At 46.7% G+C, this 15,866-nt stretch overlaps 1 protein-coding gene across 1 annotated transcript; it reads right to left on the bottom strand.

Annotated features, from left to right (window-relative positions):
• Positions 1–5,200: 5,200 nt before the first annotated feature.
• Positions 5,201–8,131, bottom strand: LOC122373028. Its single transcript, XM_043350762.1, has one exon. The coding sequence runs from the start codon at positions 8,079–8,081 to the stop codon at positions 6,129–6,131; it is 1,953 nt and encodes a 650-aa protein (XP_043206697.1). The 5' UTR covers positions 8,082–8,131; the 3' UTR covers positions 5,201–6,128.
• Positions 8,132–15,866: the final 7,735 nt, after the last annotated feature.

The following is a 15,866-nucleotide window of genomic DNA, read 5'->3' as shown; positions in this document are numbered from 1 at the left end:
AGCGCAATGGAGATGTCCTCCAGTGTCAACGTCCAGGCTCCGTCCGCGAGGATGATAGGGACCGGTTGCTGGTTGCCAGGGCTCACTCAATATACCCTGGCCAGGGCATCCCTCGTATGCCCGCGTAATGATGATGTCTTCTAGGGCCCCTGGCATACCTGTTACGATTTCAGGGTGGTGGACTGTATTGTGAGATGAAATTGCAGCGAGAAAGAACCAGTGCTGCCAGATGGGGAAGGCTGTAATCCTCCAGATCAGTTACAAAAATCCTCCAGATTCCTCCAAATCCTATTGGTAGATATCGAAAGGCAGTCTTCGGCGCTGCGGGGGGCTATACCCCCAAAACAAGTTTCACTAATTTCTAAAAACTCATCGGATTTCGAATCCTTTAGTACTGCTGTGCAGTTTAAAAGGGGGAATATTTGTTTCTGGTCCCTAAAAAGCTGTTTCTGGCACCTAATTGCTGATCAGCCCCAAAATGCTTATTCGACCCTAATATCTGAATCTGGCACCTAATTGCTTCCACACAGCCTGAAGTTGCCAGATCGTCTAGTTGAACTCCGTATTTGCTGTTTGCTGATTCACGAAATAAAACATTTTTACTTTTAAGAAATAAATACTTTTAAATATTTAAATGACATTGTTTTTTCAAACAAATTTATATTATTTCCTTACTTAAACGTCATATACAATGCTGAGATCACTACGGGGCTGTCTTAGAGTGTAGCTGCACTGGCAACCTTTAGACTAGACTCCAGGGGTCATTATACCAGAACAACTTGATTCTACCAGCCAGTAGTTCATTTTTCTACTAGATTGGTGCTACGCTCAGCATTTAGGTGCCAGATTCAGAAAAAAGAGTAAGGCGTACCGATGAATTGGTGCCAGAAACAGCTAATTAAGGTCATTTTCCATGATTGGTGCTGGTATCCACCAAATAGGTGCTGAGGACCAATTTTGGGGCGAGTCAGCTTTTAGGTGCCAGAAATAGCTTTTCTGGGACGCAATTAAATGGCGTCCGTTTAAAAGATACTTTTTCTTGTAAAAGTTGTTTAGTTTTCGTTTAATCTAAAAAAACGAAAATTTTCGTCGTTTACGGGCGCTGCAGGGGTACCGGGGGCATTAGCCCCAAATGTCCCCCTTAGATCCGCCAGTAGTTTGGTACCCTCGTCCTTCGTAGATATAGCTACAGACTGAGACATTCTGCAGTCTCACGGTGATAAAGAACGTGATATATCCTAACGGGCAAGGCCCTATATACCAGGTAGGGTCGTCCGGCGATTCTACCTTTTCGTGACGTCAGCTCGTGACGTCATTTGGAGTCAAGTCTCGAAGCCCCGTTCAATCCCCATGTAAATGAGCGATTTTCGAAACACTGTAGAATGAAGTCTGCACAAGATATATCAAACCTAAGTATCTTATCTGAAAGAGCAGTCAATTTTCTGCAAGTTATCTATTACGTATTTTTCGCTAAATCTTTTGCTTTTTTCACAAAAGCGTAAAATGTCCCCCCATGTCTCCGCAGCCTCCCTGCCGCCGGCCGCCGCGCGGTCGCGGTAGTGTAGTGGTTAGCGTGCCCGCGCAGTATTCCAAAGGTCCCGAGTTCGAATCTATGCGGTGCGGAACTTTAATTGCAATTCCAAGCTGAATATACTCACATCCATAATAAATTATTATTCGTATAGCTAAACTGTCACCAAGCTATCCATATAAATTGACTTCACCCAAACTATCGGCAAGATTCTATTAAAATATAAATTCAAATATGGCGGCTTGGACTGCCGCGTGCGTTAGGCTCCGCCCACATGCGTGACGTCATTCGTGTTAGTGGACACACGCGGAGATAGGGGACGACATGGGCCTGCTAACGGGTAGGGTGACGCTGGGCAGGAAAATGCCTTTTTAGTCTTGAATGTGTTATATTTTTCCATGAAATTGAATATAACAATCGGGCGACAAATCCTCCAGCTTTTCCTCCAGAATCAAAAATCCTCCAAAAGCGAAATTTGTCCGCAAATAGAGTTCAAAATCCTTCAGCTTTGCGGAAATCCTCCAAATATGGCAGCACTGTAAACAACTGTGTTGGCTACGATATCCTTTCTCGTTTCGATTTTCAGATTCAGCCTCCAATTGAAACCAGTGCGAATGAGCTGATTGGCCGTTTATATATGCTCAGTATTCATTTCAACATCGATTGCGAATTGCATACAATCATGAAAATAACCGCATGAGCCACTAAATTGTTAACATATCGGTGGGATGAGAATACCTGTACAGGTTCGGAATACCTGTTCAGGGTGCAACAAGGCAAAGGAGACAAAGGAGACCAGGAGCGAGCCAGTGCCACGGTACATAGAATACTGCCAGTGCCAGATACCGACTGACTCACTGGCTGGCGAGCGACCCCGACCTCGGCTCGGCGCAGTCACGTGACAACACACGTTTCGAGTACGCGGGCACCCGCACCGGCAGCCGCGCGGAGCAGCCTCGAACCGCGGCGCTAGTCTCGTCCAAGTACTAGTATACACTGCTACACTGTACCGCCGCGCGACACCGCGACCACCGAACGGACAGTGGAAACTACAAAATTAAATGACACGAATCACAGTGAATAACAAATCCAACATAGCCCCCCCACTCGAAAATATTTTGAAAGTAAGTGTCTACAAGAAACTAAACGTGCTTTTGCAACTGACATCACACAATGCACAGTTTTCAGCTCCCGCTGGAGCACCACAATCACTAGTATCCGACTCTCCACAGGGAAGCGTACCATCACTGTCTCTTGAATTGCACGCGACGCTTTGCTGCTTGGGACGCAGCTCGCGACATCTTGCAGATCGCGATGAACCGCAGCTCACGACGTCTTGAAGCTCAAGAAGACGACCCTAGTCACAGAATGACCATCTCGTGCCTGCACGCGCTCGTAAGTGCAGGCGAGTCTGCGCAGAATGCAAACTCATGGGACCAGGGCGACTCTCACTGCTACAGCTGAAGAGCCAGCCGTCGGGGAAGTGGGGCTCTTGGGCGTCGATCTCCTCTGGTGGGCCAAGCCAGACGGCGTGGGTCGTCTGCGGTGGTGGTCCAGGTCTGGCCAGTGAACGTCCTGACCAGCCTCTGTCAGTTCTCAGCCCACACCAGGTGTACCGTCACTGCCGTGCAGAAACGAGGTTGGTCATAAACGGAGGGCTTGTGCGCCCTGTACACGGAGCGTGACACCAAGTACACGGACCGTAATTCCGTCCCGACATCGCACACGCACACACTCTCAGGTGAGAGGAGCACACGGGTCGTGACACTTGGGTGAGTAAACGGAATGACGCTCAAGTAGTTTGGCTCCTGATTGCGGTGTTCAGCTGTCTCGACCCTATGGATGGGCTGCTTCTAGCTGATACAGCTTGCTTACTGGCCTGCTAGTTCTCTTTCCTCGAATGTCAACCATTGCTGCTCGACTGTGACCATCCGGACCTTCAGAACACGACGAAGGGACACGATCCCCTAGCCAGAGGCCAAGTTTTAGACAAATCCATTTACGTTCATTTCAGTTGTGCACCGCGACGTGACTCCTATTTTTTATCACTTTCTCGAGGCGCTCGCGGTACGCCAGCACTGCTTTCTAGCGCATCTCGACGGTGATCTCTGCGAAGGCGGCTCTGAACCGACCGTGTAACTCCGGAATGTTAGCCGGCTGCGTCACGTATCCTACGACTTCACAAACCCCCACATGAAAAATTCACACGCGGGGTGAGGTTGGGCTTCGCCCAAACTGCCCTGGCTACCGCACTCGCCCAATTTGCCCTGGCCACCGCGCTAGCCCGACCTCACCCCGCGTGTGAATTTTTTCATGTGGGGGTTTGTGAAGTCGTAGGCATACGTGACGCAGACGGCGAACATTCCGGAGTTACACGGTCGGTTCAGAGCCGCCTTCGCAGAGATCACCGTCGAGATGCGCTAGAAAACAGCGCTGGCGTACCGCGAGCGCCTCGAGAAAGTGATGAAAAACGATAGTGGTCACGTTCAGGTGCACAACTGAGCTGTACGTGAATGGATTTGCCTAAAACTTAATGAATATCATCCCAAACGTTGATCTACATTGTGTGAAAATGTCATCCAATTTGATAAAGAATCATAAGAGTTATTCAAGTTTCAAATAGGGGGTTTTACGTGCGTCACCCTGTACTTTGTGCTCCTGGCGCTTGAACATGAAAAACTGAACTACATGAAACGCACGAAGACCACGCAGTATGCAGTACACACTTCTAAAGAACACAATTCTAAAGAATAGTGTTTTAACTATTGACCTTCTATCTAACTATTGCGCTACCGTAACCTTCGGTTACGGTAGCGCTCATGGTTGGCAGTCGTGACGCGCACGTGACATTCATTTGTTAAATTTCTCAACAGGTTTTAGAGGCTGATTAGTGGGCAGATAAATTCAATTAGCTATTAATGCTTGCAGTAGCGGCGGAACACCTTCAATTAAGGGGGGGGGGGCACTGCCAACTTTTGGTCCCATTCTTTCCATGCAACGCTCATAGGACTAATGTTGAAATGCCAATATCAAAGGGAGGCACGGTGCCCCGGTGCCCTCCCCGTTCCGCCGCCTATGAATGCTTGATTATACAAACATTCAAGAATCTACATCATTCAATTCTAGCCAAAATCACGCGGCACTCCCATGATTCGAACTTACGACCCTCGGATCCGTAGCCCGATACGCTACCGAGGACCGCGCGCCGACGATCGGAGAGGCGCTTCGAGGGTGCTGGCTAGAGGTGGCAAAAGATGAATATTTTGGGAACCAGACTCGAACCAGACCCGGCTGGACATTTCTGGAACCAGTCAGACCCGGTCTTAGTTGGAATCGGAACCAGTTGGACCCGTTCCCCAAAAGTCGATTACTACAAAGTACTTGTAGGTATCATTAGTTTTATCTTGTAAAACAGCCTATTTCCAACTGGGAATACTCATGAGCTACTGTGTGCAAAGAAACATTCACTTCATTCACTTCATATTTTGCAATAATGTGTAGTGTGCAAGATGTATAGTTTATGGTAGGACCCGGTTGGACCTGTCAGAAAATTTCCAGGAACCGGTCTGGACCCATATGGGTCCAAACTGGTTCTTTGGACCGGGTCCTCGGGTCCATATTTTGCCACCTCTAGTGCTGGCGTGCAGAGAAATCTTTACCCTGTAGGGGAGAGTGGGGAGAAGTGGGACAAAAATTCAATACCAACTTTGAGCACCTGTACATACCCACACAGGCAAATTATATAGCTGCGAATGGTGTCATTGGAAAGAGCAAGTAATTCTCTACAAGACTTGTTATTCTGAGACTTTTATAATCCATAGAGTAACTAATATTTCATCATAAATAAAAAGTTGCAATGGTGGCGAAATGGGACAGGCACAGGAGAACTGGGATATGTGGGGTGGAGAAATAGGACATGCTGGGTAGAAATGGGACAAGGACCTGGGTTGCTCGCAAATGAATACAACAAATCTTAACTTTTCGTTTTACCTCGTCGTAAAAGCATATCCTGTCTAGTAACGGGGCCCTCCAGTTAAATGTGAGACCCTTCCTACCGATAACGGAGCCCCTCTTACCAGTAACGGCGCCCTTCCAGGTGATAACAGAGACTCTCTGGCCAGGTGTCGATCCTAGCAGTGCTGGCTCCCTTCTGGTCGATGCAATGCCTTGATCTTTTGAGGATTTCCCCATAGTATTAATCCTCCGAAATCCTAGTCTAGAGCAACAGTTGCTCTAATCGACTCAATTCCGGCCCATTCCCATATATGCTGGTGGTGATGTAAATAAAACACTATGGATACATATGGCATAAATAAAAATAATAAAATGTCTCCCATCAACAAGGATGTATGTAATTCCGGTTTATGAAGCGGTGCATATATTTAGTTGGATCCACACACAATATCACCGACGTGCCTTACCGATCCTCAAATGAGACAAACATGACACGTCCAAACAGAACGTTTGTATCTGTACTAGCCTAATGACACTGAATGACTAATCAAACGTAAGAACTAATAGACACTTAGTGTATGCACAGCCAAATTCGGCGAACAATGATGCTGTACTGTGTCAGACTGCCAGTCTGAGGGGTCACTTACAGGTCACGGCACAGGTCACACACATAGGTGACCTGCCCAGGATCGACATCCGTGCAAGGAACGCACGCCCACGCCTTACAGGATACACACTGAATCCACTCCTCGGCAGACCTGTCAAACCGCATGCCGCACACCAGGCATGTGACGTCACTGTCGGAGCCAGGACGCTCCTTGCTTTCTACGACTAGCTTCCTTGCAGCTTTGGCGGAACATTTGCCTTTCGGCTTCTTGGCATTTTTGCTCTCCATAACACACTTTAGGCGTTTCATTTCTGGTGTCGAGTTGGCGTGTCGAGCCACAATGGACGTTCCACTCTTCCGCTTTCCTTGACGTGCGGCGGCTTTCGGATATCCTCGGATCTGCTCTGGTGATGCTATTTTCCAGCTCAGCGACCCTGGCTCTGAGCCGACGAGCTTCGTGTCGCCGCCTCGCTGGCTGGACGGCCCTGGCTCCGAGCCGACGAGCTCCGTGTCGCCGCCTCGCTGGCTGGACGGCCCTGGCTCCGAGCCGACGAGCTCCGTGTCGCCGCCTCGCTGGCTGGACGGCCCTGGCTCCGAGCCGACGAGCTCCGTGTCGCCGCCTCGCTGGCTGGACGGCCCTGGCTCTGAGCCGACGAGCTCCGTGTCGCCGCCTCTCTGGCTGGACGGCCCTGGCTCCGAGCCGACGAGCTCCGTGTCGTCGCCTCGCTCGACGGATGGGTCTGGTCCGGCTTCTTCCGGAAAAGGATTGTCCGTCACCGCAGATGGAAGGAACGCTTCATCCGAGAAGATGCTCCTGTCTAGTGGCCAGATGCCGCACGCTTTAAATCCTGCAGTGATGTTGGTCGGCGTTGCCGCCTTCATCCAGGCCATTCCGATAAGATCCGCCATGTGATGGATGGTGATGTTCCTTCCCGGATTTTTAAGCATCCAGCCGTTCGCTGCGGAGTTGAAGTATGTCTTCAGCGGACCGTACACTGCCCTGTCCAGTGGCTGCAGTTTCTGGGATGTGTGCGGTGGCAGCGTGACTATATACACGCCGTTCTTCTTAGCGTGTTCCAGAGCCACGTAGCTGATATGGCTGACATGATTGTCCATTATAAGCACAGTGGGACTTTGCTTGGATGAGTGGCTGTACTTCACGAAGTGATCAAGAACGTGCGGAAAGTTCTCACTTGTCATCCAGCCTGACTGGTGGACAAGACCACAAGATCCTTCTGGTGCCCCAATCATCAGCGAGTCCCTCAAAGTCTTCCTGGGAAAGACGAAGACCGGAGGAAGTGCCTGGCCGCTGGCTGACACTATCCCCACCATCGTCACGAGCTCTCCACGCTCTTGGGACGTGACTTGGCCGACTTGCTTCGCGCCTCGCTGTGCCAAAACCCTCGGTGGTTTTTGGACGGTTGTACAGCCCGTTTCATCGAGATTGTAGATTTGATGTCCGTTTACCTTTGTCTCTTTAAGCACACCTTCCAGCGAGTTGAAGAAGCCATTGACGTTCTGCGGGTTGAAAGCTGCAGATCGAGCGAGACTCGTCGCTTCCGGAGTTCTCAAGGTGAGGTCAGGGTGACGTGACATGAAACCCTTCAGCCATTCTGCGCCCGCGGTCTTCGCACTTTTCCATTTTTCGGGGGCCAGGCTATTCTTCACTGCCAGCTCATAGGCCAGATCCCTCGTCTGTCGTGTTGTCAGACCATAGAACATGCCTGAACATTTTAACAGAAAGTTTTTCAGATCGCTCTCCTGTGCCGTATTGAATACCTGCGCGTGCGTATAGGCCGGTTCCATTCTTGCTTCAGTATCGTTCTGATACTTCACCACATACCTGGCCAGGGTTGACTTTGAAATGTCAAAATCTTCTGCTACCTTTCGAATGGACTTCTCACCATCGACGACCCGCTTTACAGCATGCTCCATGACTCTCCCTGGAGTCAACCCTATAAGGGATTTCCTGGCATACTGTCTGGGCATCCTCAGAGGCAGGTAGGTAGATAAGGAGCGCGATGGGCAACTGAAAAGGACAGAAGGGATTTGGAAGAGTCATGAACAAGGAAATGATAAAGAAACGGACGGTCGTCAAGTTAGATGTAAGTGAATCCTAATCTATAATCTAAGATTCGGAATCAGGTGAGCCCCTACGATTTGGACCAAACTTGGTCAGTGGATAGTACGTAACGTCCTGATTACGATGCACCCAAAATCTAAGCTCGGCCCGCCATATTTACGAAGTTACGGATGTTTGAATTTCAAGGTCATTCGGGAGAGCCCCTACGATTTCCGTCAAAATTTGTGTACGGACACTCTAGATGCTCCTCATTACGAATATCACAAAATTTAAGCTCGGCCCGCCATATTTATGAAGTTACGGAGGTTTGAATTTCAAGGTCATTTGGGTGAGCCCCTACGATTTCCGTCAAAATTTGTGTACTGACACTCCAGACGCTCCTCATTACGAATATCGCAAAATTTAAGCTCGGCCCGCCATATTTACGAAGTTACGGAGTCACAAAGTTACGGAATTTCAAGGTCATTCGGAGAGCCCCTCCGATTTTCGTCAACATTTGTATGCGGACACATTACATGCTCCTCATTACGAATATCATAAAAGCTAAGCTCGGCCCGCACTATTTCAAAAGTTAGAGATGTTTGAATTTCAGTGAGTTTCAAACGTCAGTAACTTTTGAAATAGTGCGGGCCGAGCTTAGCTTTTATGATATTCGTAATGAGGAGCATGTAATGTGTCCGCATACAAATTTTGACAAAAATCGGAGGGGCTCTCCGAATGACCTTGAAATTCCGTAACTTTGTGACTCCGTAACTTCGTAAATATGGCGGGCCGAGCTTAAATTTTGCGATATTCGTAATGAGGAGCGTCTGGAGTGTTCGTACACAAATTTTGACGGAAATCGTAGGGGCTCACCCAAATGACCTTGAAATTCAAACCTCCGTTACTTCGTAAATATGGTGGGCCGAGCTTAAATTTTGTGATATTCGTAATGAGGAGCATCTAGAGTGTCCGTACACAAATTTTGACGGAAATCGTAGGGGCTCTCCCGAATGACCTTGAAATTCAAACATCCGTAACTTCGTAAATATGGCGGGCCGAGCTTAGATTTTTTGTGCATCGTAATCAGGACGTTACGTACTATCCACTGACCAAGTTTGGTCCAAATCGTAGGGGCTCACCTGATTCCGAATCTTAGATTATAGATTAGGATTCACTTACATCTAACTTGACGACCGTAAGAAACGGCCACTCTTTCAAAACATAATTCAGTAAGGTAGGTACGGTAACCTATATGCTTGATCAAGTATCAGTTTTGCAATTCCTTTTGGCCCCTCCTTGGAGATTTTCTGGATCCGTTCCTAACTGCACTATACCTATCCTACAAACACTGAAAGGGGATTTATAAATCGGCAGGGGAGACCTGGGACACCTTGTCCCAGTTCTCCCCTGGCGACCATTGTTGATGAACAAACATGTCAATGCAATTTCAAGCAACACGTCGGCTTCAAGCATTGGCATGCATCAGAACATTTCCTAATGATCGCAAATATTGGTTAAAAGAAATGATTGGGTCGTTACATTGCTTGCGTTTGTACTCAAGAAACCAGTAAAAAACGCAACTTTTCAGGAGCACTCACGTATCGTCGGGATGGCGCGGCAGAAGAGGAAGTTGTTGACATAGTGGTGAAGATAACCCATCGTAATGCGTAAAAATGGAAAAATAAATTAAATCGGCTGCCTCTTCTCTAAATGACAGACCCTGTCCCACTTCTCCTGTGTCCCAGTTCTCCCCACTCTCCCCTACGCCGTAGAAGATCGGCTGGGTTTCGTGAAAAATGGTAGAGGAATTGTCAAAAGAATTCATCGAACTATCATTTGAGACTAAGAACCGTTGATTCCTTCAAAGGTTGACCGAGATATCGCTCGCCGAAAACAGGCCATTTAACATGTAAACCCCATGGGCTGGTAGGAAATGTACGCCGTGGAGCAGCAGTGCTACCAACTAACTTCGGCGGGGGTCGGATAGAACACGGCATGAGCTGCCAGGATCGTGGCAACTTCACCGACCTTCGTTTTTGGCAGATCGAAGTCGCCCAGTGCTCCCTCAACGTTCACGGTCGTCAAGTTAGATGTAAGTGAATCCTAATCTATAGTCTAAGATTCGGAATCAGGTGAGCCCCTACGATTTGGACCAAACTTGGTCAGTGGATAGTACGTAACGTCCTGATTACGATGCACCCAAAATCTAAGCTCGGCCCGCCATATTTACGAAGTTACGGATGTTTGAATTTCAAGGTCATTCGGGAGAGCCCCTACGATTCCCGTCAAAATTTGTGTACGGACACTCTAGGTGCTCCTCATTACGAATATCACAAAATTTAAGCTCGGCCCGCCATATTTACGAAGTTACGGAGGTTTGAATTTCAAGGTCATTTGGGTGAGCCCCTGCGATTTCCGTCAAAATTGGTATACGGGCATATTACATCCTCCTCATTACAAATATCATAAAAGTTAAGCTCGGCCCGCCATATTTACGAAGTTACGGAGTCTCAAAGTTACGGAATTTCAAGGTCATTTGGAGAGCCCCTCTGATTTTCGTCAAAATTTGTATGCGGACACATTACATGCTCCTCATTACGAATATCGTAAAAGCTAAGCTCGGCCCGCACTATTTCAAAAGTTAGAGATGTTTGAATTTCAGTGAGTTTCAAACGTCAGTAACTTTTGAAATAGTGCGGGCCGAGCTTAGCTTTTACGATATCCGTAATGAGGAGCATGTAATGTGTCCGCATACAAATTTTGACGAAAATCGGAGAGGCTCGCCCAATGACCTTGAAATTCCGTAACTTTGTGACTCCGTAACTTCGTAAATATGGCGGGCCGAGCTTACATTTTGTAATATTCGTAATGAGGAGCATCTAGAGTGTCCGTACACAAATTTTGACGGAAATCGTAGGGGCTCTCCCGAATGACCTTGAAATTGAAACATCCGTAGCTTCGTAAATATGACGGGCCGAGCTTAAATTTTATGACATTCGTAATGAGGAGCACCTAGAGTGTCCGTACACAAATTGTGACGGAAATCGTAGGGGCTCTCCCGAATGACCTTGAAATTGAAACATCCGTAACTTCGTAAATATGGCGGGCCGAGCTTAGATTTTGGGTGCATCGTAATCAGGACGTTACGTACTATCCACTGACCAGGTTTGGTCCAAATCGTAGGGGCTCGCCTGATTCCGAATCTTAGATTATAGATTAGGATTCACTTACATCTAACTTGACGACCGTTCAACGTTCAGGCGGGACGATTAGACGCTCACGGGGCTCTGCTCGTTGTTTAGATCTCCCAGTGTCGCCCCGCACCCGTACGCGAGTAGCGCCACCAGTTCGTCACCTGTTAAAGGGACCCTCCCACCTTCAAAAAAGTTAATGAATTGGCACGAAAGTGATGTCGCTCGGTTCAGAAAGAGCGAAAACGAATATCTACCAAATTTCATCGAAAAATATTCACCGGTTTTCAAGATATTAGACTTTTACTTTTGTTTACTTTTTGGGATCTCCGCTGTTCCTATCGACTTTATTTGAAAGTGCGGCATTTGTTGCGCGCAAAGCAGCATATACCACCGCGTGCTACCAAACGTTTTAGTAAAAGATTTAAAAATCGTTAGATCTCCGCTGACGTCACAAATTCTAAGGGGGCATACCAATGCACTAGCCCCTTAGAATCCGAAAACTGCAAGTTTGAAATTCCATATCTCCGAATTAAAGCATTTGTCGATGTTGTGAGTGCCCAAACCGGTATTTGCAGGCCATGGCCACCAATTTGGCTATCTCAACTCAAAACTAGTGTTAAGGTGGGAGTGTCCCTTTAAGAAGAGGAAAATAAATTAACGATTTCCCGACACAGCGGAGCCCGGAGAATAAAAATTAATGTACTATGGTTACTCCCGTTGAAGCCTCAGCCCTTCGGGATCAGTCAGGAGCGCGGCTCACTGCCGTCCCGTGGTGCAGCTGAGATGTAACGTGATTGCATGTATTCACCGGTTCAGGATGCAATATGCAGTATTGCTTTTACTGTTGAGTAAAGATACATCAGATATTTGCATACGGATAGAATCAAAATGATAAATCACAGGTTGTAATTATAAGTACATACGCATCTTAAAGTCATGAATGAACATAATGTGCTATTTTCGCCGGGACCAGTTAATTTCGCCGGATGAAAATTTGACCTCAGGTCAAGGTCATGACTTGACCGGAAAAGGTCATGTTGCATATCAGTCGATGCGTCTCAACAAGACAAACACAATGAGATCATCCCCAGCGTCCTCTTTCCAATCGCGAGTTATTGGCAAAAATATGTTTGTAGCCTCTAATGACCTCGGATGACCTTTCTAGAGGCTATCAGCAAAAATGACACCTTGGTCATCACTGGTGGTCCAAATCATTGTGATTCTGAAATATTTGGACTGTTCCTATGCGTACACATGGATCTAGAGGCATTTTCATTTTTCTCCATTGACTTGTAATGGAAAGGTCACGCAACTGACCTGACCTTAGGTCACGAATATAAAAAATCCGAGATATACAAATTGTAGGCGCCCATAACATCATGCAATCCACCAAGTTAAACCTTTCTGACAAACACTGCAGGCTGGACATGTTTGCAAACTTTTTTAGGCTTGGTCAGTTAACTTGACCTGGTGACCTGACCTGACATGACCTGGGGTCAAAAATTTCACACATCGTCCAAAATTGATGTACCAAAAGCTACCCCAAGCGGCACGGCGCTACGCGCCGCGGTTTTTTATTCACACGCAAAAAAAAAAACGCGACAGGATGGTAACATATGCCCCCCCCCCCCCACTGGGGCGAAGGTTAAAACACTGAAATAAATTCATAAAATAAAGATATTTGCTGTAAAAGAGATTAGGTGCAGATTGGTTCAAATCAGGTGCAGTCGCCGGATAGCCCGTCGTGAAAACAGCTAATATGACCTTTTCATGTCAGGTCATGACCTTGACCTCAGGTCAAATTTTGAACTTGGATCAACTTTTAGTGCTTATTCCAGAAACCGCTAAAAGAGCCATCGAATACTCTGAGTTATGGGCGAATTTGTAAAAAAAGGGTAAATTTGACTTTTGATGACCTCTGGTTTTAGGTCTTTGACCAGACCTAAAAAATGACTAGAGTACTTTCGTCATGATTTTTGACACTATTTCAAATGCCGGTTACCGCATCTTACATGCCGCTTATTCCTGTGCCGTTAAGTGGCACAGGAGCCGAGCAGTGGTGTTCATTGAAGAACCCTGTATCATTTTATAGATCAAAACGCTGATAATAAGGGTGCCGGTAATTTGCCGCAAGAACGGCCTCTTTCTGTTCCTCTCAATGCCGCTGGAAGAAGGCGGTAAGGTCGTAGAGTACCGATACAATCACATTTTTGCTTATTTTTCTATTCTTAACCATTTTTCAGTTTCTATTTACTATCAAACGGCAATTATTTTCAACAAATATAATGTATTATAAAAAGAAATGTAGCTCTCCTTTTTGTGCATCATTTAAGAGCAAAAAAAAATCAAATTGCTTTATTTTTCCTTTTAGACAATGAAGGGTGGTTGCCTTTCCCCATCAATGGAACAAATGTGATTGAAAAATATTTGCTAGCGTTAAAAAGACATTAACTATTTGGCATAGTGGCAAAGTCACCCCTTTTTTCAGTTTAACTTTGCCACAACTCATTTTCTTTAAAAATTTACATTTTAACCCTCGCATGTGTAGGGGGGAGGTCGGATGGACCCCCCCCCCCATGGTTTTTCGCGAATAACTCACGTAAAAAGCGGCCGATCGCGACGAAACTTTCAGTACCCTCGCCTTGATCAATTATACACCTACCCTGAAAATTTTATGACCCTGACCCAAATGACCTTTGACCTGTGACCTCTTTTCCGAGACCATGTTTGGCCGGAATCGCGATTTCGCGTATGTCGGCTCGCATTAGCCGCGCGTTTGCAAGCTTTTCGTGGTTTCAAACGTTCAAACATGTGATTTGATGTTGCTCCCATACATTAGGGTGGGTGTCAAGGTCACCTGAAGGTCAGCTCAGGTCATTGACCTTTGGTGACCTCGGGTGACCTCGGTTCGCTTTTTCGAGTTTAACATGTTTCTAGGCTAGTTTTTGGAGCTGAATTCGAATTTAGCAACCATTTGAACATTTACGAAGTAGTTTTGGTGACTTCGTAACATGTTACGAAGCTGTCAGAGGCGGTTGACACGTACTACGAATACCCGTCACGACGCCTACTGGTTGACCTGACCTGACCTGACCCGACCTGGTCTAAATGCTTAAAAACATCACCTGTGATCAAAACTAACACGATATTCGTCATCAGCACCCCGAAAAAAACCCTTAGCAGCCACACTTTACGACTTTCTAACAGGTCCCGATTTTCCCGACTTTGGGTCATTGACCTGACCTGGAAGGTCACCCGATGACCTAGGACCTTAAAATTGGGTATCATCGGCTTCCTCTCGCCACGGGCAACACGCTCGTTTTTTCCGCGAAGCTCTAGCTCGATCAGGGGCCAAACGGCAAGGGGGGGTCCAACCGACCCCCCCCCCCCTACACATTAGAAGCTGGCAAACGCCGCACACATGCGAGGGTTAAGGCAAGATATAAATACGATAATAGCAAACCCAAAGAGCTAATCTTCATCCGTGTGTTGAACATAGAGTCATCCCAACAAGTTAACCCTCGCCCTGGCAGGGCATTTTTCATAACACGGCCTGGCAGGGGGGTCGATGCGACCCCCCCCCCCTCGCGATTGACTCCTATGGCACCTAGAAACACCAAATTTAGTAGGTAGGTGGGCCCCCTGGAGTTCTCACCCCTGTGCAAATTTGGTTGCTCTAGGTCAATATTTAGGGGGGTTTTGGGGGGTATAAATGTAAAAATTTCGCTAAAAACGGGTCAAAAGTTTTTCGCTTATAACTTTTGATCTAATTAAGATAGAGCAAAAAGAAAAGCACCAGTGAACTCAGCACGTCAAGGCGCGTCGAATGATTCACTTTTTAGCTTGCTTAATTGTACTTAAAGTTTTTCTTAAATTTTAAGTAAACTTAAATTAATAAATTAAGTTCAAGTTGACCAAATTGCATCATATCGCATATCATTCGATTCGGCTGATCACCAGGAACACAATGATACCATTTATTAAGCTCTAGCTTCATTATGTGCCAAGTTATTGGCAAAAACGTCATTTGACCTCAGTTGACCTCATTTGACCTGACCCATGGATAAGTACACCAAACAAAGAAGCAACAAGTGACCTGCTATTAAGTACCGTGGTTTCAAAGCACAAAAGTGATAGAACGAAGCGGATATCTCCAGTATTTTCCTAATTTAGTATTTTCCCATAGGCTTAGCATTACGACGTAATGACCTCTAACTGACCTCAGGTCAGTGACCTCAAAAAAGCCGGACTATATGTTATACAACTCGGTGAACTTAGCACATCCTGAAAGTTTGAAGGAAATCAGTCGAAAACTGTGAGTTGGACAGGTGCAAAAAGAAAATTGAAATTTGACCGTGACCTTGTACCGGTTTTTCTGACCTGGTGACCTGACCCAAGGTCACCCAGACCTGAAATTTTCAGGCCATATGTAAAAAGATTGCCCCATAGGCTGTGCCAAATTTAGCGGCGCTGCGCGCCGCCGTTTTTACGCTATTTTTGAAAAACCTTAGGGGG

The sequence above is a fragment of the Amphibalanus amphitrite genome, unplaced genomic scaffold, assembly GCF_019059575.1.
Source record: "Amphibalanus amphitrite isolate SeventyFive unplaced genomic scaffold, NRLGWU_Aamphi_draft 001434F_arrow, whole genome shotgun sequence".
Lineage (NCBI taxonomy): Eukaryota > Metazoa > Arthropoda > Thecostraca > Balanomorpha > Balanidae > Amphibalanus > Amphibalanus amphitrite.
Note: the sequence above shows the minus strand (reverse complement) of the source record. Positions and strands in the feature narration are given on the sequence as shown.